At 35.3% G+C, this 25,917-nt stretch overlaps 1 protein-coding gene across 2 annotated transcripts in view; it reads right to left on the bottom strand.

Annotated features, from left to right (window-relative positions):
* DIAPH2 (diaphanous related formin 2) overlaps positions 1–25,917 on the bottom strand; it is a 969,789-nt gene that overhangs the window by 427,887 nt on the left and 515,985 nt on the right. For both annotated transcript variants that reach the window (XM_065914818.1, XM_065914819.1), the window contains one exon: positions 14,709–14,838. In XM_065914818.1, the coding sequence (XP_065770890.1) occupies positions 14,709–14,838 (130 nt within the window). The remainder of the gene's footprint in view (positions 1–14,708; positions 14,839–25,917) is intronic.

Here is a 25,917-nt window from a genome sequence, read left to right as displayed (position 1 = left end):
ATCAGGAAAAGAAGAGAAGGTGAATCGGGGTAGAGGAAAATGACCCATAACAGGCTGGTAAGAGGGAAGTACGGAAGAATGAAATAGCTCAGAAAAACCTGAGGAGCACAAACAAGGAGATTATCTGTATTGCTGTTGTTCAGTTGCTAAGTCATATTTGACTCGGCAACCCCATGGACTGTAGCCCACCAGGCTGCTCTGTCCTCCAGTATCTCATGGAGTTTGCTCAAATTCATGCTTATTGAGTTGGTGATGCTATCTAACTATCTCAACCTCTGCCAACCCCTTCTCCTCCTGCCCTCAATCTTTCCCAGCATCAGGGTCTTTTCCAATGAGTTGGCTATTTGCATCACGTGGCCAAAGTACTGGAGCTTCAGCTTCAGCATTAGTACTACCAATGAATATTCAGGATTGATTTCCTTTAGGATTGACTGGTTTGATCCACTTGCAGTCCAAGAGATTATCTTTATGATCTTGGGTAAATGAGAAGGCAAGGAGGAGAGCCGAAGAATTGATGCTTTTGAACTGTAGTGTTCGAGAAGACTCTTGACAGTCCCTTGGACTGCAAGGAGATCCAACTTCAACAAAATGAAAAGAGAACTTACAAAATAGGAAAAAAATATTTGGAAACAACATATATGATAAGGGGTTAATATCTAAAATATATAAGGAATGCATGCATGTAAGTCAACAGCAGAAAACCAAACAACCCAATTAAAAAATGGGCAAAGGATGAGAAAAGCTATTTTTCCCAAGAAGACACATAAATGGTCAACATTTACATGAAAAGGTGATCAATATTGCTCCTCTGATCATGGAATTCTCCAGGGAAGAACACTGGAGTGGGTTTGCCATTCCCTTCTCCAGGGGATCTTCCTGACCCAGGAGTCGAACCCAGGTCTCCTACATTGCAGGCAGATTCTTTATCCTCTGAGCCACCAGGGAAGCCCCACTAATCATTAGGGAAATACAAATCAAAACTACGGTGTGATTATCATCATATACCTGTTCTGTTCAGTTCAGTTCAGTTGCTCAGTCGTGTCTGACTCTTTGCGACCCCATGAATCGCAGCACGCCAGGTCTCCTTGTCCATCACCAACTCTCAGAGTTTACTCAACCCATGCCCATCGAGTTGGTGATGCCATCCAGCCATCTCATCCTCTGTCATCCCCTTCTCTTCCTACCCCCAATCCCTCCCAGCATCAGGGTCTTTTCCAATGAGTCAACTCTTCACATGAGGTGGCCAAAGTATTGGAGTTTCAGCTTCAGCATCAGTCCTTCCAATGAACACCCAGGACTGATCTCCTTTAGGAGGGACTGGTTGGATCTCCTTGCTGTCCAAGGGACTCTCAAGAGTCTTCTTCAACACCACAGTTCAAAAGCACCAATTTTTCGACGCTCAGTTTTCTTCACAGTCCAACTCTCACATCCATACATGACCACTGGAAAAACCATAGCCTTGACTAGATGGACCTTTGTTGGCAAAGTAATGTCTCTGCTTTTTAATATGCTATCTAGGTTAGGATGGCTATTATAAAAAAGTCAAAAGACAGGAGGCCTTGGCAAGCATGTAAAGAAAAGGGAATCTCTGTACACTGTTGGTGGGAATGTAAATTGGTACAGCTACTGTGGAGAACAGTATGGAGGTTCTTCAAAAACTTAAAAATAGAAGTACCATATAGTTCAGTAATCCCACTTCTGCGTATATATTCAAATGACAAGAAATCAATATTTTATAGAGGTATCTGCACCCCCATATTCATTACAGCATTATTCACAGTAGACAAGACACGAAAAAAACCTGTTATTAACAGATGAATGCATCAGGAAAATTTTGTATATAAAGTACACATACATACATACATACACACACACAGCACTCTTTGGTGCTATGAGTTCAATTTTTTTTCATTTCACATATAATTGAGATCATGAAATATTTGTCTTTCTGTGTCTGGCTTCTGAGCGTAATGTCCTCTGGGTTCGTTCATGGTGTTACAAACGGCAGGATTTCCTTCTTTTCTAAGGCTGAATAATATTGTTTCACTTATGTGAGAAATGAAAAAAAAATTGAATTCATATCACCAGAGAGTAGATAGCTGGTTACCAGAGTTCTGGGTGAATATTGCATAGAAGAAAATGGGAGATTTTGATCAAAGGCACAAACTTTCAGTTGTAAGATGAATAAGCTCTAGAAACCTAATAATCCGGATGGTGACCACAGTTAATAATAATGTATTATACACTCAAAATTTGCTAAAAGAGTTATCTCAAATATTCTCACCACACAAACATACAGAGGGTAATTCCGTGAGATGATGAATTGTTAATTAGTTTGATTATGCTATTCATTTAATAATATATGAATTTATCAAAAGATCACATTGTATAACATAATAAATACACTATTTTTGTCAATCATAACTCAATAAAAAAATACAGTGAGTAGTATACAGTGGCAGAGTCTTAATGTCACCAAAAGGTGTCAATTTTCCTCAATGCTTTTATCTTATTAATTTCAATATGCTCAGAGTTCTGATTAGAAGATACTGGAATTAAAGATTTACAATGTAAATAAAAGTAATCATACATTAAAAATACAAGACTATCTGGGTGATAAATCTTTGTGTACTTGCAGATCCTCTCAACACCAGAACACTGCACACCATTTCATGCATTTTAATCACTAACTGTGCTGATTCGCTTCATTCATGTCCGACTCTTATAACACTATGGACTATAGTCTGCCAGGCACCTCTGTCCATGGGATTCTCCAGGCAAGAATACTGGAGTAGACTGTCATGCCCTGCTCCAGGGGAATCCTTCTAAGCCAGGGATCAAACCTCCATCTCCTGTATTGCAGGCAGATTCTTTACCCACTGAGCCATCTGGGAACCATGCATTTAACCACCATCTATATCCTGATCACTTTCAAATGTCTATCTCTAACTTTCTCTGTCTTTCTGATAGATATCAAAACCTTATTATGACCAAACCTGAACTCCAGATATCCCCAACTCCCAAACTCAGTCCTTCCACAGACTTCTCCATTTCAATTAATGGCAAATCCATCTTATTTCAGTTGCTCTATTCACAACCTTTGGAGTCATTTTTGAAGAATCATACTAACACATACCTCATCCTATTTATAAGCAAATTCAGATGGTTTAATCTCTCTACTTTTCAGAGGGTCCACCACTCACCTTAATTGATGCTAATATCTTTCTTCACTTGATCAACTTCAATTGTCTCCTGATCCCCCACTGCTCTTTCCATATAGCAATCCCTTTCTCCACTTGGCAGTCTTAATGATTCTTTTAAACATAAGTCAGCTTTCATCATTTCCATACTCTCAACCTGCTCCTAGTTTCCCGTCAGACCCTGAATAAAAGCCAAAAGTCCATTCCGGGGCCTACAAGATCATACACGCTCTTGCCTGTGGCTACAGCTCTAATCTCTTTTGCTATCACTTTCCCTGTACCACTCACTGACTGCCTTATTCTCCTTCAACTACATTATACACCTAGAAGACTCAGGGAATTTTGCATTTGCTGTTTCCCCTGCTTGCAGTGTCCTTGACTGAGATATGAACATGGTTTGTTACTTCACTTTAATCAAGTTGCTGGACAAAGGTTACCTCCACAAAGAAGCCTCCCTGACAACTATACATAATACTACCGAACACTCTGTCATGCTCTATTCTCTTATCTTGCTTTTTCAGTCATGACTGAATTGAATTATATGTTTGTCTGTTTTTCCCAAGAAAATGAGAACTTTGTTTATGGATTCCCTATTTGTGAATTTGCCTACTTGCTAAAATTTATATGTAACCCCCATCTATACTTACAGTGATTTTGTGATCATTCAGAGACATGCATACATGTAGAATGGTAAAAAATTTGAATTATCATGGGTGAGCGTTTCCAATTGAGGTTGAACAAAGGAATGCTCTGCCTTCTTGTTTCAGCTCTCATACTACAAACAAGTGTCTTTTTGCAATCTATTTAGTAAACACATTTTTCTCATTTTTGTGTTTTTGGTGATTTTGTTTCTTAAAATCATCCCTAATAAGAGTGCTAAAGTGCTGTCTAATGTTCCTAAGTGCAAGAAGGGTGTGATATGCCTTAGAGAAAATATATGAGTGCTAAATAGGTTTCATCTGGGTGTGAGTTATAGTGCTATTGGCTATGAGTTCAATATTAATGAATCAACTGTATACATAAAATAAGGTATCTTTAAACAGAAACACACATAAACAAGATTATGTATTGATTGCTTGATGAAAATTGTGTGACCAGAGGCTCACAAGAACCTAACTCTGTATTTCCCTTAGGGGCAATAATTCAATATTCCCTAATTCAATGTTTATGATGACTTTATAGAACATAACTACTACAAATAAAAAGAATCAATTATATATACCCAGAGGAGACACAGAAAAACTGATAACATGTATTGCTGCTTTGTGTATTATAATTAATAAAATTTGGATCTTATTGTATATGATTTCATTTAAATTTATTATTAACTTATTATTTGTATTCACCATGTCATTGAATTCACTGAATGCTTCATTTTATTCAAAATATATTAATTATGTATATGTTATGCAATTCATTTTATTAGTTCTCTGAATTCTTAGCTCTTTGAGATATTTCCAATTATTCACTGTTACAAATAAGGTTCCAAATGAAATCTTTGTACATAAATCTTGGTATCCATTTATGATCATCTTCTTAGGACAAATCAAATGTTTCCAATTATTTTGATGCTCTTGACACATTTTGCTTTCTGAAAAATTGAGGTCATCTTGAACTTGTGCCATTAATGCATAAGTATCTCCCCTATACCACCTGTGGCAGCACTGAATATATGATAGTTGTTTTTTTTTTTAATTTTGTCATTACAATAGCTGAACACTTGCACATTATGTTTTAAGTGTATTTCTTCCGTTACTGATGAGGCTGAACATTTTTGTTACATTTGTCTTCTGAGAACATTCAGTCCATGTACCATTTGTGCAAGCTTTCCTGGTGGCCGAGTGTAAAGACTCCACCTGCAAATGCAGGAGTCCTAAGTTTGATCTCTGGCTCAGGAAGATCCCCTAGAGAAGGAAATGGCAACTTTCTCCAGTATTCTTACCTGGGAAATCACATGAACAGAGGAGCCTGGTGGGCTACAGACAAAGGGAGTCACAAAAGTGTCAGACACAACTTAGTGACTAAACAACAACAACAACCATTTGTACAAATGGATGGCACATGTATTAGAAGTATTTCTAATGAATTTCTAAGTAAGTTGGGATATTAACTGAAATAATTAATAGAAGTTTAAGAGATAACATTTTCCTTTGAAGAACTCCTATTCAGTGGGATTTCTACTAGTAAAAGATGCATGAATAAATGTCCAAATTAATTTAAAGCATGTCCACACTTCCACAGAATAGATAACTGAAGAAAACTGATATATTTAAAACAAGGGACATACATGTGCAACTCAGCAATGCAAATCTTTAGACTATTAAATAAACAAGTGCTTAGTTGGCTATCATATCCCTCAAGAAGGGTGGGCTATCATATCCCTCAAGAAGAGATATCTATTCTTTGTTCATCATCATAGGCTGTGTTACTATTCCCTGTGAAAATGCAGAAGGAAAAATCAATTGAATGAAACCCTAAATCCTAACAATGCCATTTTATGTATTTAAAAGTTTACTATAGTTTTAAAGTAAACTAGTAACTGTATGATTTTATTGGGGGTTTCTAATTATACTAATTAATGTTCCCATTAAAATATACAGTATGCCAAGGTTTATATTGCTTTCTTGGTTTACCTTAAATTTACAAATAAAAATGTTATATCTTTTTCAACTATGTTTTTGATTTTACCCTCAGGGTTCTTATAATGAAAAGAACAAGGGATACAGAAGTAGCTAAAATTTTAACTATTTAGAAAATTCAATAAAACTACATGCTCTTTCTTGTCTTCCATGTTTACACATACTAAGGACAAAGATATCATGTCAAAAATATAATATTGAAAATTTTGTGATCAACACTTAAATGTGGAATAATGATTATTCCATCAAAGTTTAGAGATGTGATTTAAAATCAGATGAGCTTAAGTAATCATGTTTTTAGAGTAATTTGTTAAAGACTACAAGATGGAAAAAAGTAAAAGAACATGTAAAAAAATAAAGTTAATGACATAACATCAATACATTATTTCAGAGTGCTTTATGTTTAATAAGTGAATTTTGACCTTCATTTTTAAAATGGGACTGAACAAACATAAAATACCTGATCAAAATCACCTGGAAAGCTTGAATAATAAATCACTGTTTATATATAACACTTTTCTCTTACTGCATGTCCATATAGAACACCTAGTTCTTATTATAATCACCTGAGGGATAAATATGATCATCTCTATTTTTCAAATTAAGAAATATTATTGTACAATGAGGAAACAGGCACTGAGAGGTTAAATGGCAAAACTATCATTCACTGAGTAGATAGTAACAAAGTTCAAACAAAAAAATATATATGTTATGATTCTCATCCTTGGCCATATTATTTCCAGCATGTGTTTCTTTCAGATATGACTGTACCAGAATTATTTGCCACAGAGCTATCATTAATAGCTCCCATTAGGAGTCAGTTTTTTTCCCTCTCTCAATGCATCTGCTAATAAAAATGCCAGCTCCATTCCGATTGTTTAACATAGAAATACTCTAAAGGAGTTTGGATCATATAAAATTAGAATAAGAAAATTTTATGTTTGCTATTTACTATAATTTACTGCATCAACTTGCAGAATCCAAACTCCAGAAAAAGACCCAGTTCAGTTCAAGAAATCACACCAGCTGTGTAGTCCCTGTGACTTGGTCCTTGTGTTCAAGCCATATTTGAAATATGTAAAAAGTGGAAAATAGAGGCAACTTATTAGGTAGATCTGACACTGTTCTTTACTCTTCCCAAATCCCCAGCCCTCACATTCCTAAACCAGGTTAATCCTTACTGACGAACCCATCAGAAGAACTGGCAGTGGTAAAAACTGCAATGACCTTGCTTACCAGATTCTACTAATTTCCCCTAGTGGTACAAGGGAATTTCCAATAAGGACAGTAGCTGCCTCTTCCTGTGACTCTGCTGTGGCTACAGAGAACTGGCTTTTTCTTCATTTCCTTCATTCTTCCCTCTTCTCTTATTCTCCCTCTCTATATTGACATTACTACTTAACATTAATCCTTGAACCTCTTACATCAAATATGTCCCTGTATTTTACTTCAGGAGTCAATCACATTATAAAATTTGCTGTATGAATATTCACTTTTCAACTAGCAAGCTTGAGTCCACAATTAGATTAAAATGAGCAATATTTCCACATATCCTCTTTCCTGACATTGAAGCAAAGACACAATGATAACAATGACAGCAATGACAGGTTTTTGGTGAAAATTATAACTCAGCATGTGCTCAGGACATGTTAAGATTCAACGACATACTAGACAACATAATACTGACAACAGCTATGGAAAAGATCACCCTGAATGTTTACATGGTATAAAACGTGCTTGATTTATTTTTTCTTTTTAATACTAGAGCCTATCCATTCACTCTCAGACTAAAAGACACTTTGATAAAATCCTTAAGTGACATACAACTTGCCGAAAAACAGTAATTATTTACAAAACCATCAGATCAACTCCGAAAGCAGTTATTTACACAATGCATAGGATCATTAAGCACAGGTAAAAACATGAGGACCTTTTGAATTAACATATAATACCCTTCTCACTTTTCATCACTCATTACACATTTTAAAAATACAAATGACTGGCTTTTAAAAAATGCCTTGTTGAACCTACATCCATGGTGCACAGGTGACCTGTTGAATGCATTTTCACAAACTGAAAACACCCATGTCACCAGCATCCAGATCAAGCAACAGAATATTACCAGAATCCCAGAGGTCCTCACGTGTTCTGTTCCAGACAATAACCCACCCTCAAAATAACAACTTACAATGATTTCTAACACCATAGATTAGTTTGGCCTTAAATTGCTACTTTTAAAGAAAAATTTTGAAAACTGCGACTAATGTGTAAAGTTGAATTCAACATCTGCAGATATATTTTAGTTATTTTAAGTACCCAGAAAGTTTCACAGGGGTTAAACATAGCCAAGATCAGGTGGAGGTTTCAAAATCACTCACTGAGCTGAATTTACTATGCCAGTAGGCTGTTAGCATCTCCCTTGAAAAAGCAGACTTATGATAACATACATTATTTCAGGAAGCATCACATCAGGATACAGCCATTATGCAAAAGAGTTTAGGATACTGTAAGGCAAAGAGTATAGGACCAAGGACCAAACTAAGAAGAGGGGAAGTGAGAGACCCCTGAAAGCCAAAACAATTGGGGGAGTCTTCATACTGTATGTTCAGAAGGGCTGAGAGAAGAGGGAGAACTTTCTGTTAGGAAAAATAGGGTTCCCAGGAGGCGCTAGTGGTAAAGAACCTGCCTGCCAATGTAGGAAACCTAAGAGATCTGGGTTCAATCCCTGGGTCAGGAAGATCCCCTGGAGGAGGGAATGGCAACCCACTCCAGTATTCTTGCCTGGAGAATTCCATGGACAGAGGAGCCTGGCTGGCTTCAGTCCATGGCGAAGCACAGAGTTGGACACGGCTGAAATGACTGAGCACGCAAGTATGCAGGTGCTGAGACAGGCTGGGCAAGAATGTGGGTATGAGACAGATGAGCTATGCATACAATTCTGCAGCAGAGATTCTGGGTTCCAGAAGCTAAAGTACCCTGACAAATGCCTATAGGTCTATAAAAAAATGTTGACTTATATTGAAACATTTTACTCAAGTCCAAATGACCATGGTCTCTGCTTTCTTTCACTGTTCCCTGAAGATAATGTTTTTAACATAGTTTTCTCTAGAAATTAAAATGAATTAGATGGTTTACATGTAATGAATTCCACACACTGGTGGGTAATGATTAGATCACTCATCAGCAAGAAAACATGACTTTCTGTCTTAAGTCCTTTTGACATTTCAGGTTGAAAATATACTTTCTATGCATGTGTTGGACTGCTGATAATTTGAAATCTTTTAAAGAAATTCACTTTGTTTAAGAGAAATTGGGGTGATTTGGTGAGAGTAAGGAAAAAAGAAGTATATCATAGAGGAAAATTTATGAACTGTATTCCTTAAAACTTAAAATTTAATATTCTTCTAAATTTTTACAAGATATTTATGGTGTCAATATGACAGAAGACAACTCATTCAGCAAAATTATTTGAAATGGTGTACGAAAAGTCCAAATAAAGCTAAACAAACAATTTAACTTTTTAATTAAAATGACGTAGTAGTATGATGCATACTCGATTTTACTCAGACTACTAATACCTAAGTAAAGTCAATCCTGTTGACATTTTGTAACATTGGTTTATCATCATTCTGTGCTTCTAAGATCAGAGCAAAACTCAAAGTTTAAATCTGTTTGGAAATCATATGGGTTCATACATCTTGGGTCCTATTAGTCACTGTACCTTGAATGCATTAAACACAGTAGGGTTTTGTTCCATAACTCAAAAGATTTTTCAATAAAATATCTAGTAGACACTATGAAAGCAATTTTTTTCGACCATTAGAATAAAAGAAGTTTCAGCAGGTGGTTAGATATTACATTAAGACAGTTGGCTGCCATTACTTCCTATGAGACTTTTAATCCTTACTGTTCACCATAAACCTTTACAGTTTTTGGCCACCATAAGTTTAGATCTTCTCCATTAAAAGCTTGTTTCCAAGTTTAACTTTCTCCTTGAAAAAAAGTAAAACATGGGCCAGGAAATACTGTTAAGCCCTGGTGTTCTCTTTATTTCAACTTATTTTGTTTCTCCTCTTGTACTTAGAGTAAACAAATTTTCAGGTTGCTATTCTCAACTTGCCAACTTCCCAAAATGCCATATTTTGAAATGTATGTGTACTAAAAGGAGATAAGAAGATTCAATGTAATAAATTTATTGAACAGTTACTTCTCTCTGAGCCTATATACTTCTCTCTGAGTTGCTGTGCTAGCACTGAGTCTGTTGGTACACACGGGGCATATTCCTTGCCACTTATGAACTCAACCTAGGAGATATAGAGAGAAGAATACATGAAATACAAAAATGCAAATGTGGTAGGTGCTGTATTACTAATAAGGCTAAAGTGCTGCTGTGACTCAGAGAAAGGAAAGGGTAATTCCGTCAAAACGGGGCTAGAGAAATTGGACCACGATACAGATGAAGTGGCATTTATATTCCAGTAAATTTTTATTTGGTTAGTGTTGATTTTCTGCATGTTTTCCAATATGTAAATATGAATCTCTGTTGTATATTTTAGACCACAAAAGAATTAAAGTGGAACTGAAATGTATGTGATAAAATAATAGACAAAAGGTCTGCAAACTTTCATTGACTGTGTAATTGTGGGCAATAGCTTCATCATTCTAGGCCTCAGTTTGTTCAACTGCAAAATGATGAATTTTGACTAAATGCCATCTTGGGTCTCTTTTGGCAGGGACTAGATTAAATCTAAACTTTCTGTCAGCTCTGGAGTTTTGGAATTTTTTTTTCCTCCAGTTTTTTTTTTTTTCTCTCCCTCATTCCCCCAACTTTTTAAACTCTATGACTTTACTTTTTTCTTTTTCTTCATTTGATAGATTTTTTTCCCGTAAAGTATTTTCTTTAATCTAAACTGTCATCATTATTAATCTTCTGAAGAATTCAGAATGGATAAACAGCTAATCAGAGTTACCAATCTGACATGGAAAGATGGCAGACAGCAAAAGGTATGGTTGGTCACTAAAATTTATAATAGTGGATTTAAATCATAGGAAACTAGCACTGTTTATAGAAAAACTTAACCCGCTTTTATCTTACACGATGGTACTAATTTAACTGAAAGGAAACCCATTTCGGATTTATGCAAAAATTTAGGATTAATAGTGCCTTCAAATATATTAATATTATTTTCTGTTCTTGAATGGAATAGCTTTAATTAAGTTTTGCTAATCCTTTTGCTTTAATCCCTGGAGCTGACTTATAAAACACTAAGGTTTTAAATCAAACTACAAAAATCATCAAAGCTGAAAGTTACAGTGATAGCCACGGGAAGAGGGGGCAGGGGGGAAAACAATACAGGATTTATAAACCAGGTCTAGCAAACTAGCAATGCTCTAGACAACAGATCTATAGGTCTATTAGATATAATTCTATATATATAATCTTTAAAACTAGTCATTGGGGGAAAGGTAATGGTGATTTATCAAATATATTTTCAGTATTTTACAGGCATTAGATTCTCTATAGCAACAACTTTTATTTTTCTTTCTAAAGACTCATCGGTATGTCAAACATGAAGGAGAGGATCTGGAGATTTATCATTTAACCTACAAGAAAATGACCACAGAAGTAGTATTTTATTAATCCCCCTGGTAATAAAATTACAATGTACTATTCGATTCTGAACTTCATAAGAGTGATGAGGTGATCTGTTTAGAAGGCACTCTCAACCCTCACTCTGCCTGCTTGCCTCCACCCTGCCTAGAACAATAACTAAATAGATAAATAAATGAAACCAAAGCAAAACAAAACCACTTTCAGATTCTTTAGGCAATGCTTCATAAACTTTACCCACCCAAGTGCCCCTAATGAAAGAGAAGATTGAATACGCTCCCCTAGGGATCTGCAGCAAGTGTGACATTTCTTTGAAGTCATCTGTTTTATTTTAAAAATTCATATGAATTTTGCATTCCACTCCATAACATATATCTGTTTTATGTAAAAATGATGTGGTTTCCCCCAATATCTTTGAGTTACAGAGCTCTAGGAAAATATGCTAAGTTTATACCATCGCCTTTCATCGTTCAAGATGCACATAAATTTTAGAAGGTTAGCTTTACAAGGAACCAAGGCAGTTACAAGATACATTTTCCCATGGATCCCACATATTTCCTACTTTTAGTTTTCTTTTTACTTCAAGGTAATTTTTTTCCCTTTGTCAGTTACTTTGAGGTATATACCTTAAGTAATGAGCTGAAATACATTTATTTGCTATTCCAGACAGAAGAGATCCTTATTCTATTAAAATAGGTACACAGGTTTTAATAATCAAAAAACCTAGAAGGGGGAGGAATACATACATACACTACTATATATACAAAAGATAAACAACAAGGGTTTATATGATGAAGACTATATTCAATATCTTACAACATATAATGGAAAGTAATCTGAAAAAATATACACATATATATAATTGAATCACTTTGTTGTATAGCTGAAACTAACACAATATTGTTAATCAACTATACTTCAATAAAAAATGAAAATCAGAGGATTTTCAAAGGTATAGGAAGAAAACAGAAAACACAAACGATAGATATTAGTAGTCATACAATCTTTCTTTAAATATGAAAAATATAAAAATAATATAAGAATCATTAACTAGTTTCAACTTTCCTGTACCAATCCAGTTTAAAAAGAAAGGTACTTTTTTTCTTTGTATAAGCAGTAATTTCACAAGGAGATAGGCCATAATTATAGAAAATAATTACTATATAGTGTTGACCTACTTTTATTGTTGCTAGTTGGCTGTGAATATAGATATGCTAGCTATATCCACAGTATTGGAGGTGACAGAATATGATTCAAACAGGACTGAAATCTATACTAAGCAAATAAACATGCTAAACTTAAGGACCAAGGGAAAGTATTTAACTACAAAGAAGAAATTGGCTTGACCTTTCACACCACGTTCTGTTTTTTTCTTGCAGTCTAATTTCACAAGTATTTTCTAATAAGGGCTTAGTAGTAACACATTTAAAAAACAAATAAGGAAATGTATGCCGAACAGTGATTTGACAAATGTTACGTGTCTTAGAGGACACGGCACTTGATATTCTGACGCACAGGATGTAGCATGATACACAGAGATAGCATTATTAGAAAGGAATAAAAATGGCTCAAAGAGAAACTATGTCTGGGCACACTGAAAGAAAACTAGAAGGAAATGAAAGGGGGATGCAGCAAGTGGAATGTATGTAAGAACTTCTTGACTTGAGAACTCTGAGTCTAAATTTTATACGGAAAGAAAAAGAGCTAGTCACAATAACTTGACAGGGGATTGCTGAAGCCCAAACAGTAAGAAAGGAAGATTTCTTGCAACAGTCTTTTGAATACAATGACATTCATTTCATGAATACATGAAAGCAGAAATAAGCAAAATATATCAGAGAGGTTTTGCTCTTAAAATGGATAGGAAGAAAGAAGTTGGTGAGATTGTAAAATAAAACTATGTAAATATTTGCCAAAAGCCCAGAGGTAGCAAACAGAACTGAGTATAACACATACTTGGCTGAGAATGGAGGGATTATAGGTAGCCTTATAATTACTCTCCTCTAACAAGACAAAAGTAACAACTATAATATTCATTAAATTAAAGGAGTTAAAGAAATTCCATTAATTTCATTAGAGAAAAATGTTGAGGATGTGATCAACAATACCAGGATGGCAGAGATGACTACTGGCCACTGAACAATATTATACTTATGACATTCTGGGTTTTACAGACACATTTTTTTTCTACTTCAAAGGACACTAACCAGTGTATATGGTTTGTAGTAAACTCAGGATAACATATATGCTTTTGAGTCCTTACTGAAAGTCCTCAGAGTTATAGAGAAGTGGAATTGTGCTGCTCTGCTAAGTCATATCCAACTCTTTGCAACCCTATGGACTGAAGCCCTCCAGGCTCCTCTGTCCACGGAATTTTTCAGGCAAGAATACTGGAGTGGGTTGCCATTTTCTTCTGCAGAGAAGTGGAATCATCATAGTGCAATTTCAAATAAGAGCTTTATTGCTTTTATGATCCAAGAGGAAAAATGTACTCCACATCTATTGTTTGACTTCAAAAAAATATTTCCTTGATCTTTCCTTTCATTCACTTTTCAACTTCTGGCAAAAGTAAATACTTACTAATCAACAAAGCTAATCAGTTCAAATTAAAGTCTGGAGACATTTTTCTTCTTCTTCATTGACGTTTTCACCTGTCCTAACACATTCTGTGACTGTCCCTTGCTGATACTGTTGACTCTCTAGACAGCATACTCCTTTTCCATGTCTGTAAAAATCCTAATTCTCATATTTCACCCTTTTGGCCTCTTATACTATGCCTTCACTTAACTATCCATTCAAAAGTATTTCCCCTCTCATCTAAACTACAGTGTATTTTCTTGTAGCACTTCTCATATTCATCTCTGTTTTATAAAGTATTTGTATATATGTCTTGTCTTCTAGATTTTAAATGCCTCTAGCAAGAACTATCTCACAACCATTTTGATATTACCAACAGCCCCACAGTATGGTTCTTTTGCAAACAATATACACTTAAGTGTTTATGAAATGAACGAACAAACATACTATCTGATCAGAGATACAAAAGCTTCAATAACCTAGAATGGCTAAAAAAAAAAAAGTAGGTTAAAAGCAGGTTATTAAAATACACTATGTTATCAAATACAAACTAAGGAAAACTATCTTCCTGCTTTTCTTATATCAGTAACCAAGCAAAAAATATGATTAATGCTGTAGATTACCATTTAAAATATAATATTTAGGCGGTATGTAGTTTCAAACCAGTTATAAATCAATTACCTTTGCTTGCGCTTTCTACATGTTCCAGTTCGTCAGTAAATTTCAGAATATCCCGGTAATTTTCCTCACAAATTTCAGCAAGAAAATGCAAGAGGGTGGTCTTTTGATCTGTTGATTTAGTATCTCGGATCTGAAATGGAATAATGATAATTATTTTTAGTATTTTTCAGCAATATAAATATACTTTTACTTAAAGAAGTGAAACAAATGAATGAATGAACTCAATTCATTATAATTAATAAAACTTTTTTTTAATGTCTAGGGTAGTTCCCACTGGGCTCTAGTAACAAGGTGCTGGGTTTTAAAATGAACTCATTTTCAAAGAGAGAAAGGTGACCCAAAATGTAAATAATAATAATAATAAACTTTCATCTGTATTTCTTAAAATGTCTAAATCATGATGGTAAAGTGAACTATTCTTGTCATGAGAAAAGAAGAACCACTTAAGTACTGATAATAATGTCCAAGTTAACGCGTGTTTCTGTCATCAGCATTTTGGTCTTTGTATTATCTCATAAATATATTCTTAAAAGTTGGATGCATCTATGAGGCTATATTTATTTCTAGTCATCATCTATGCAAATGAAAATAAAAGAGCAAGTGCATTGTATGCTACTTTACTTGCATAGGACATCAAAAAAGAATAACTAAAGGTTTTTTAAGCTGATTTATAAACAGAATCTGACCACACAATCATAATAATATATCAAATTTTATTTGTCTGCTTACACATTGTATCTTCTTTTCAGAGACACTAGAAAAGAGATGTTTCAGCTAGAATGATAAAAAAAAAACCTCAAAGTATAGAACAAAAAAAATCTATAATAAGAATCTAAGTGTTTTCTTTAATATAACTGTCATACAAGACTAAGTACAAATGAAATCAAGGATTTACTTAGAAACAAAGGACAAATATGGCATGAAGTATCAAGTTTTCTCATTCTATTGGATGTTTTAATTCTATAATCCTTAGATGATGGGTTTGTCCACTGATGTCCATACTGATTTGGAGGCTTTAGCTTTAAGGATTACTGTTTAGAATAAATGAATATTCTTTACAAACAGGCTTATGAAAAGGCTTGGAGGATATTTAGGTAATTACAGAGTAATTTAATCCTTATTGTTTTAGTGGCTAAGGAAAAAAAAATCACATTTACTTAATCAGGTCCATACCTTATGTGTTACAGTTTATTTAAACAACTGTTAGATTCCAATGATATGAACAACGTAAAAGAAATGCTAGTCTTAAGTCTCAAAACAAACAGCCATAGGAGTCATGATGCTGCTAATTCAAGTGATCACAATGATTCCTTTTAGGATTTCTGGAATTACTATTTATCCAAGGCAGGTAAAAATATTCAAAATTTCGCATTATTATGCTGATGCACCAAACACATTTTAAGTACTACAAAGTTAAAATGGCACAATTCAATAATAAGCTATAAGAACAAAAAGCAACAAAAACCTAAAGAGCAATTTGTCTTAAGTGAGGCTCGCAGCTGTGAAGACTCAATAGGATGTTCACTTTCGAAAAGAGAGGTCTTTTCTTGAGATTACAGGGTTATATGTTCACAAACTGCATCCCTTTCAGAGGATTGCTGGCTACTCCAAGCAATAAGAAAATAAACATTTTCTTTTTTGTTGTTGTTGTTTCTTACAAACTACTTTAATTCCTAAATGTTCAAGCTGGAGTTATAAAAGGCAGAAGAATCAGAGATCAAATTGCCAACATCCACTGGATCATAGAATAAGCAAGAGAGTTCCAGAAAAACATCTACTTCTGCTTTATTGACAAAGAGTCAAAGCCTTTGACTCTGAGGATCAAAACACACTGTGGAAAATCATTCAGGAGATGGGAAAACCAGAGCACCTGATCTGCCTCCTGAGAAATCTGTATGCAGGTCAAGAAGCAACAGTTAGAACTGGACATGGAACAACAGACTGGTTCCAAATCAGGAAAGGAGTACATCAAAGCTGTATATTGTCACCCTGCTTATTTAACTTCTATGCAGAGTACATCATGCAAATGCCGGGTTGAATGAAGCACAAGCTGGAATCAAAATTGCTGGGAGAAATATCAATAACCTCAGATATGACACCACCCTTATGGCAGAAAGTGAAGAAGAACTAAAGAACTTCTTGATGAAAGTGAAAGAGGAGAGTGAAAAAGTTGACTTAAAACTCAGCATTCAGAAAACTAAGATCATGGCATCTGGTCCCATCACTTTGTTGCAAATAGATGAGGAAACAATGGAAACAGTGAGAGGTTTTGGTTTTTTTGTGCTCCAAAATCACTGCAGATGGTGACTGCAGTCATGAAATTAAAAGACGCTTGCTCCTTGGAAGAAAAGCTATGACCAACCTAGACAGCATATTAAAAAGCAGAGACATTACTTTGCCAACAAAGGTCTGTCTAGTCAAGGCTATGGTTTTTCCAGTAGTCATGTATGGATGTGAGAGTTGGACTATAAAGAAAGCTGAGTGCCGAAGAAGACTTGAGAGTCCCTTGGCCTGCAAGGATATCCAACCAGTCCATCCTAAAGGAGATCAGTTCTGAATAGTCATTGGAAGGACTGATGCTGAAGCTGAAAGTCCAATACTTTGCCACTTGATGCAAAGAACAGACTCATTGGAAAAGACCCTGATGCTAGGAAAGATGGAAGGTAGGAGCAGAAGAGGATGACAGAGGAAGAGATGCTTGAATGGCATCAACGATGTAATGGACATGAGTTTGAGTAGGCTCCGGGAGTTGGTGATTAACAGGGAAGCCTGGCTTGCTACAGTCCATGAGGTCACATGGAGTCGGACATGACTAAGCGACTGAGGTGAACTGAAAAACATTAGGTGCTTAAAAAATTGACAGCACATCTTCCTAAAGGAAGGGAAGTTGATCTGTATTTTATGAAATCTATGGAGAGAAACTATTTACACACAGAGAGACAAACACAGAGCCCAACAATGAAAACCCATGCAATTTTTTAGGACACCACACTGTATATCAATTTTCTTTTTAAAAATGCACAGAGCCAGTACTGGAAAGGAAAACACAAGAATAGAAAAATAGCACTGTGCTCGTATGGCAACCTTGTGGGTGATTTTAAAACTCCCTTTTTGACAAGCATGCTTATTAGTGCTTAATTTTAAGAATTCTCAGAAGTGAAGCATAACATTTCAGTTAAATATCTTTATCAGAATCAGAAAGAGTAGTCAACAGAGTTGCATGACTTTTCTAGAATTCTAACATTGCCTTCAAGGCATGGACAAAGATGGCCATATGCCTATCTTGTCAAGTTGAGAAATATTTCAGTTGGTATGGGAGATGACTTGCTAAATCTGTACTGAAATGTTTATTTTTTAAATAACCTTACACCAACAGTCTATCTTGTGGTTTCAAACTGGCAGGGAATAGTCACGACAAATATGTGGTCTTTTTAAAATTTTTCTCTATGTCCATGACACTTAGACCAATCATTTAAAAATGAACATATAATGTTAAAACATAAGGGCAAAGCATCTTTGCATATTAAAGTATATTTACTTTGTATTATCAGGTCTTCAATGTCTCTTACTGTGTCTATACCATCCACACATTAGTCATCGTCTCTCTCAGGATCTATTGAATGGTTCAATGTCGAGTACAGAAGGTAGCTAAGAACATTCACCTTCATCACTTCTAATGGCTAAAGGCATTTATCCAATAATTTGCTCTTCCAAGTGTACTCGATAGCTATAGACATCTCCCGGGGTAGTATAAAGGTAACCTGAGTATGTTCAAAATCACTTCCAAAGTGTTTGGGTTAGTTTACTAATAAATAAAATTGACTTCGTTTTGATATCAGGTTAACTCAGTAAAACATGCAAAAGGATGAACAAAATGGCCACCCTATAATCCTCTGTCTTGCACATATTTTCAAACAATATAATGACAAGTAGCCCAGAAATTGGAATTATTTGAAAAAGCTGAAAACATTTTATAATATCTTAATAAAGTGAGTTATCAGTGAATGATAGCAATAAAAATAGAGCAATTCACTATATTCACTGATTAAGTGCCAGTTAATAAACCACATAGTGATTTTAATTATAATCATCTGATCAATAAATGTTACACATAAAGATTAATAACTGAATTTATATTAACTGTATCTACCTAATCTTTAATAACTTTCTGAAATGGTACATGAATACAAAATACCTGCAACAGATGAACACATTTCTCTAGCAAATTCTGACCATTCTTTTTTTCCCTAATAAACAGGAGTGTTATATTATGAAAGATACTATTTATATGTGATGTGTTCCAATACATTTTCAAAACTTTAGCTAGGGAGATAGCAAAATATCTGAATAACCAATTGCCTCATAAAAGATTTATTCTGAACACTGTCATTTGAGCCTGAAAACCTGCAGTCTTCAACCTATTTTTGAAATCAGGTGGACTGAACACACAGAAGGCAGCGCACATCCAGAGTGCCTGAGCCAACAACATTTTAATCATCTATGTCAGTCACACTCAATCTTTCTGCGAAGGACCCCTTCTATAGGTAATTTTCCCTTCTCCTGAGATTTAAGCCTATTTCTTCTTGCTCTGTCGTCAGTGGAAACTGCAAATAACTGGTCACTATCCTCTGTATAACACCTCTCAAAGAGTGAAAGCTCCCTTTCTCAGGTGTCCTTGGCTCTTAAACCAGACTGTTTCAGTTCATTTAACCTTGCCACACAAATGTTAGTTTTTAAATGTTTAATTTTGTTAGGATTAGAACCCATTCAAAGTTTCCATTGCAAAGTCTCCCTTCAGCTACTAGAAAATCATACCAACTTCTTGGTTTTGCATTTAAGGCCCTTTCTCAGCTGACCCTTGCCTACCTTTCTAATGTGTCCCCTGCTGCTTTCTGGTACCTCCCCTTCTCTTCAGTCTGATTACAACTGCTTGAACATACCATTCACTGTCACACCACTGTGCTTTTGTACATCTTGGCTCTCTATAGACTCTCCTCCTCTTTACTCTATCTGCCAAGTGAATACCTAGTCAAATTTCAAGAGTACTCAAATACTCCTTCCTTTCTGAAGACCCCGCTAAGGAATAATTTATTCCTTCCTTTGCTACATTCCTTCACTATAAACATTTCAACACAGTACTTTCTTCCAGTCAGTATGAGCTCTTTCAAGGGAAGAAACCCTGCTTCACTAATATTTACTATCCACAGTACCGAGGAGCATCGTAGTACACACGAAGGGAGGCAATCAATGTTTCTGAATGAAGATTTTACTCCACATAAATTCCCACCTGTGTAGGCCATAGAACAGTTCTTCTAAATTAAACTATACTCTTGTTCTGTGTGCATGTGTACACATGTGCGCGCGCACACACACACACACACACATATACATACATACACATACAGAGATACTGACCACAAAGTCCAGATTTTTTCAGGACACCGTATCTGTTGTGAGTTATATGAGAGGGAATGCCAGAACAAAGTCACAGTATCCCCTTGGGAAATGAAGCACTAAACATTTATAAGGGGAGACAGGTTAGGAGCAAAGCAATTATGAATGTAGAATTACATTCGATGATTCAGTATGGGTTGGACACTAGGGATCAGAGATAAACAATAAATGGTACTTTCAAAGCCCAAAAAGCCTAGCATTTACTAGAAAACACAAAGTTATACAGAAAGGGGATGACGTAGAAGAGTAATTTTGTAGAAAATGTCAAGGACTGATATAGCTAAAATGATAATGAGTACATGAAAAAAAAATGCAGAGAAAGGACAAATTTAAGACACACTGTGAAGACAAATAAGATTAAGCCACTGAAAAGAAATACCTGGGATGACAGAAAGGGAAAGATCAGACACCAAAAGTTTTAACTATGGGTGATTAAAAGAATGATTGTACTGGAAATAGAACTGCCATACGACACTGCAATCCCACTGCTGGACATACCCACTGAGGAAACCAGAACTGAAAGAGACACATGTACCCCAGTGTTCATCGCAGCCCTGTTTACAATAGCCAGGACATGGAAGCAACCTAGATGTCCACTGGCAGACGAATGGATAAGAAAGCTGTGGTACATATACACAATGGAATATTACTCAGCTATTAAAAAGAATGCATTTGAATCAGTTCTAATGAAGAGTATGAAATTGGAGCCTATTATAAAGAGTGAAGTAAGTCAGAAAGAAAAACACCAATACAGTATATTAATGCATATACATGGAATTTAGAAAGATGGTAATGATGACCCTATATGCAAGATAGCAAAAGAGACACAGATATAAAGAACAGACTGTTGGACTCTGTGGGAGAAGGCAACGGTGGGATGATTTCAGAGAATAGCATTGAAACATGTATATTATCATATGTGAAATAGATTGCTAGTCCTGGTTCAATGCATGAGACAGGGTGCCCAGGGCTGGTGCACTGGGATGACCCTAAGTGATGGGATGTGGAGGGAGGTGGGAGGGAGGGTCAGGATGGGGAACACATATATACCCATGGTTAATTTATGTGAATGTATGGCAAAAACCACCAAAATATTGTAAAGTAATTAGCCTCCAATTAAAATTTTTAAAAAAAGAGAGAAAAAAATAGAGAAAAAAAAGAATGGTTATATTGAGAAAGCGGCAACTCTCTAGAGTAAGCTGGCTTTGAGAAGGAGGTAGAAGTTCGTTTTTTAATCGTTAAGTGGTAGATATGTGGAGCTAATCTATGGAAGGTGGTCATGGCCATTCCATTCTCTCTGCTTCATTTTATCCTGTATAATAATGCTTCTTAAACATCCATATGACCATGCCATTCTCTTCCTTCAAAACAATAATGGTTCTCTACAACTCATATAAAGAGGTTCACATTTCTAATCAGAATAGTTATGAGCACAGACTTTGGACTCAGACAGTACTAGGTTTGAACCTTCACTCTCTATACCATTCACTACTTGTGTGACCTTGGGCAAGTGACCTAAATACTCTATGTCTCAGCTTTCTCATCCATAAAATAGGCATTAGATAAGACTTGTAGAATTTAATAAGATAGTCTATTATCATGACCAGGATCATCATCTAGATTAGAAGTGATAAGAATCTACTTTAGCTTCCTATCTTCATACAGAATAAGTCATTACCATAACCTAAAAGTCCCTCTGTGACCTGGACCACCATTACCATTGAAATCTTATCTCTAGCTATTATCCCTCACCAGCCCCCTTGAGCTATGCTTGACCTCCATTCTGTTGCTCCTTGAATTTACCAGGCATGTGTCTCACTCAAAGCCTGTGCCTGCACTTTTCTCTGCCTGGAAGTTTTCACTTTTATTCACCAGAATGGCTAGCTCTTTCTCATCTTTCAAGATCTATACTCAAAAGTCACGTTATCATTATGTTCTTTTCTAGTTACTCTATCAAAAATTGCAATCCACTCTCAAAACATCTCTTACCTCTTTCCCTCTTACATTTTTCTCCACAGCAATCATCACAAATATACCACTTATTTTTAACTATTGTATTATTTTTTATTATAATAAAAATGCTTTTTTTTATTATCTCTCTCTGGCACAATGTCAGCTACACAAGTAGAGGGCATTTTTTGGTCTGCTTTGTTCACTTTTATATACTCAGCATCTAGAACAATGGGTGGCAAATAACAGGCACTTAATATATATTTACTGAATGCATGAATGGGTGAAGGTTTCCATTCCTTTTCTTATGTTCTTTTTGACCTAAAATATCTTCTTCCTTCATCATGTGGTAGTAGCCTACACCCCCTTTAAGGGGGAGGAGAACCAACATTTCTAACCTATCTATCATGTGCCTATGTGCCAGGTACTTTGATAAGTGCTTCAAATGTGTCATCTTCTCTTTAAAAAATCATCAAAACATTCAGTTATTAAGAAGCCCATTTTATAGGTAAGGAACCAGGTTTAGAGTACTTAAGTAACTTGACCTTGGTCAAAAGTTGGTGCCAGAATACAACATGGTAACTTATGAACACTGGGTGTCTATCACATTCTGGACAAGCATCAAGGGTGATGAAGGTGATGGGACTGGGGGATAGGGTCATTCAGGGACAGCAGTGCTAATGATCCACTGTGAACTTTCCTGAACAGAATTAATAAATTTTGTTTTTATTTTCTCATAGTGATTTATATAAACTCTAGTTAAAAGATTTTTTCCACATTATATCATTTTGTTTACACAAGGAGTCTCACCTGCCAAACTGTGAACTCAAAAAAGAAGAAAAAATATAATTTTGTTCAGTAAATGTTTGTTGAATGAATACATGCTACAGAGAGCACAAAGATAATGAGAACTGACTTGACGATTAGAGAAATTTTCCATGACCTTCATGCACAGTTTCAATACATTGCCAGTGGTACAAACTTAAAAAGACTGGATAACCAGAAAGAGAAGGTAACATGTAAGGTAATTTATTAAAAATATTGATTATGGGTAACAAATAGCTAGATAATAGAGGGGGCAGCAGAGCTGGCAGCTAGAAAATGGTGAAGCTAGTAACAAAGATTATTATGATTACTCGTCCTCAATAAGTTCAACATAATTAAGGCTGTGGGGATTAGGCAACAGAAGAAATAAACATTGAAAATCACGAGAAGGAAAATGGATAGGTATTGGCTATTTCACTCATTCTCAAACCATGGTTCCTGAACCAATAGATTCAGCATCACCTATGAACTTGGTCAAAATGCAAAAATGAGGGCCATGCATGAAATTGACTAAATCAGAAACTTGAAGTGTAGGCATCCATCAATATATGTTTTAATATATTGGCCAAAAAATCCTGATAGCACCTCCAGGTGATTAAGGCATGCTAAAGTTTGAGAACCACTAGACTTCTTCAAAGGAAATTTCTAGATGAGATGTTTGCCAGGGCCCTCTCATAATTACTTCCACATATAAAAAGTTGAAGTGCCAACATAACTCCAAAGCTTACTGTTAATTTACAACTTAAGAGGAATTTTCTAGCAATCTGTGACATCTGAAGGACACAATCACTCTGAATGTTCTTGATTAATTTATATTAAAAATGAGACTGATTAGTACCAGAACTTACCATCTACTCATCTAAGAACTGATGACCCAAACAGAATGTCCAAAGCTGTGAAGATTGTAAATACACTGTTCATTGGTCTTTAAAACTCTCTCTCATCCTTCACCTAAAAGTGTATTGAAAATATAGCTACGATTCATGTCACTGTATGGCAAAAATCACTACAAAATTGTAAAGCAATTAGCCTCCAAATAATAAAAATAAATGGAAAAAAAAAAAGAAAATATAGCTATATGATGCTGTAGTGTCTTATCATCCCTGTATTATCAGGGTGATGGGCTAGACAACTCAGAAGATCCTTCATGCCTTCCAACTGTAATTCAAGCTGCAAAACTCACTTCTTATTGGCAAATCTCAATTACTGTTGAAATAATTGCTCAAGAATTTTGGATTAGAGTAACAAATTTTAATGCAAGACATCAGGTTTCAATGCTTTCTACAAAAAGTCTTGCCTTATGAATGTATTTCACCAGTTCTAATTTCTAGGCTAATGTGTACTGGCTCTAAGTAAACAAATGCCATGACATATTTAAGCAGGTTTAAAAATATTAAAACTTCAATGTGGTGGAATATAAAAATACAACAAAGTAGCGAATAGAAAAGAAGCAGACTCATAGATCTAGAGAATAAGCTAATGGTTATCAGTGGGGAGGGGGAAGGGCACAACAAGGGTGACAGGACTAAGAGGTACAAACTATTATGTATAAAATAAGCTACAAAGATATATTGTACAACAGGGGGAATATAGCAAATATTTTAAAATAACTATAAATGGAATATAACCTTTAAAAATTGTGAATCAGTATATTGTAGACCTGGAATTTATATAATATCATATATATCAACTATTCTTGAATAGAAAAAGAAACAACTTCAATGTGAGATACATTTCATGTCTCTAGATTATATCAGAAGGAAGGCCTTTCTAGACATGCCTGCTCCTTTTCCCCCTCGTGTTTATACAAATGGCCACAATGAAACTCAGCAAACTTATCAACAGGTCCTTTACTCAGGAAAACTCAAATGCCTAATCCCTCTGCATCAAGGAAAGAGCTCTGACAGACAGCAACACAACAGGATCCACATTTATATTGAACTGTCCTTGGAAAGAAAGGATGTAGAGAGAAGCAGTGAAGGAATATGGTAGAATCATTGGAATAAACCCAGCTAGACTACCAATATGATCAGATCATTCAACTTCATTTCTTTTAGCAGAAATGTTCCCTAATCATGGCTTCTTTTTCCCTATTATATTTTTATATTCATGGAACAGTTAATATTTAAGCAATCATGAATGCTCCAGTGCATATATCAAAACAACTGCTATTGCGTGCCAGTCCTGGTACAGCACATGAATTCTAATGTTTGTCTCCTTTATTTAAGCAAAATTAAGTTCTGAGCTCTCTGCCAAGGGTTGTTTACAAATTATTGCTTTCTTCAATACCACCACACGCTGCAATAACATTGAGAAAGATAATGTATTTTTAAGGATTGCAATTACCATAAAGATATTAGCTCTGTAGCGACAACCAGACAAGTTTCATACATGCTTTCCTGGCTTTATTTCTAACTCTCACCCCAAATGCTTTCCTGGTGCTACATGACCAAGGCTGAAACTAATTCAGCCAAATGCAATATACAGTAGAAAGGTGTCTTAATTCTTTATGGAAATGTGACTGTCCTTTTTTTTTTTAACATTCTTTATCTGAGAACTACAATGGTATTTAAAAAAAAAGGGAACAGATAATATCAATTGTGTTAAAGTCAAACAATTTAAGAGTTTTACACTTGTTTGCTTCATTTATAGCAGCAGTCTATGAAAGGAGAGCTTAAACTTGAAAACCATGACAACATTAAATGGCATAAAGACTCATCTCAATTGCCACCTTCTGGCCCAACAGGGCAGTGGTGATGTCAGTTTCCAAAAGAAGACAAATTTTGCTTTCCTGTTCTTCCTGCTCCACCACTCAGCATTTTTCCTTCTATCCCTACTTACTTATTCAAGGAGAATACTCTGCATATGCATTAGCCTGAAGTAGTCAGCACCAGTGGCAAATCAACAACCATTTGTCCTCATTTGAAGCAAGACCAGAAAGAATTAATGAATCATGTCTATACTTTAAAAACTAAAGCTG

The sequence above is a fragment of the Muntiacus reevesi genome, chromosome X, assembly GCF_963930625.1.
Source record: "Muntiacus reevesi chromosome X, mMunRee1.1, whole genome shotgun sequence".
Classification (NCBI taxonomy): Eukaryota; Metazoa; Chordata; class Mammalia; order Artiodactyla; family Cervidae; genus Muntiacus; species Muntiacus reevesi.
This window is presented reverse-complemented; position numbering and strand designations above follow the sequence as displayed.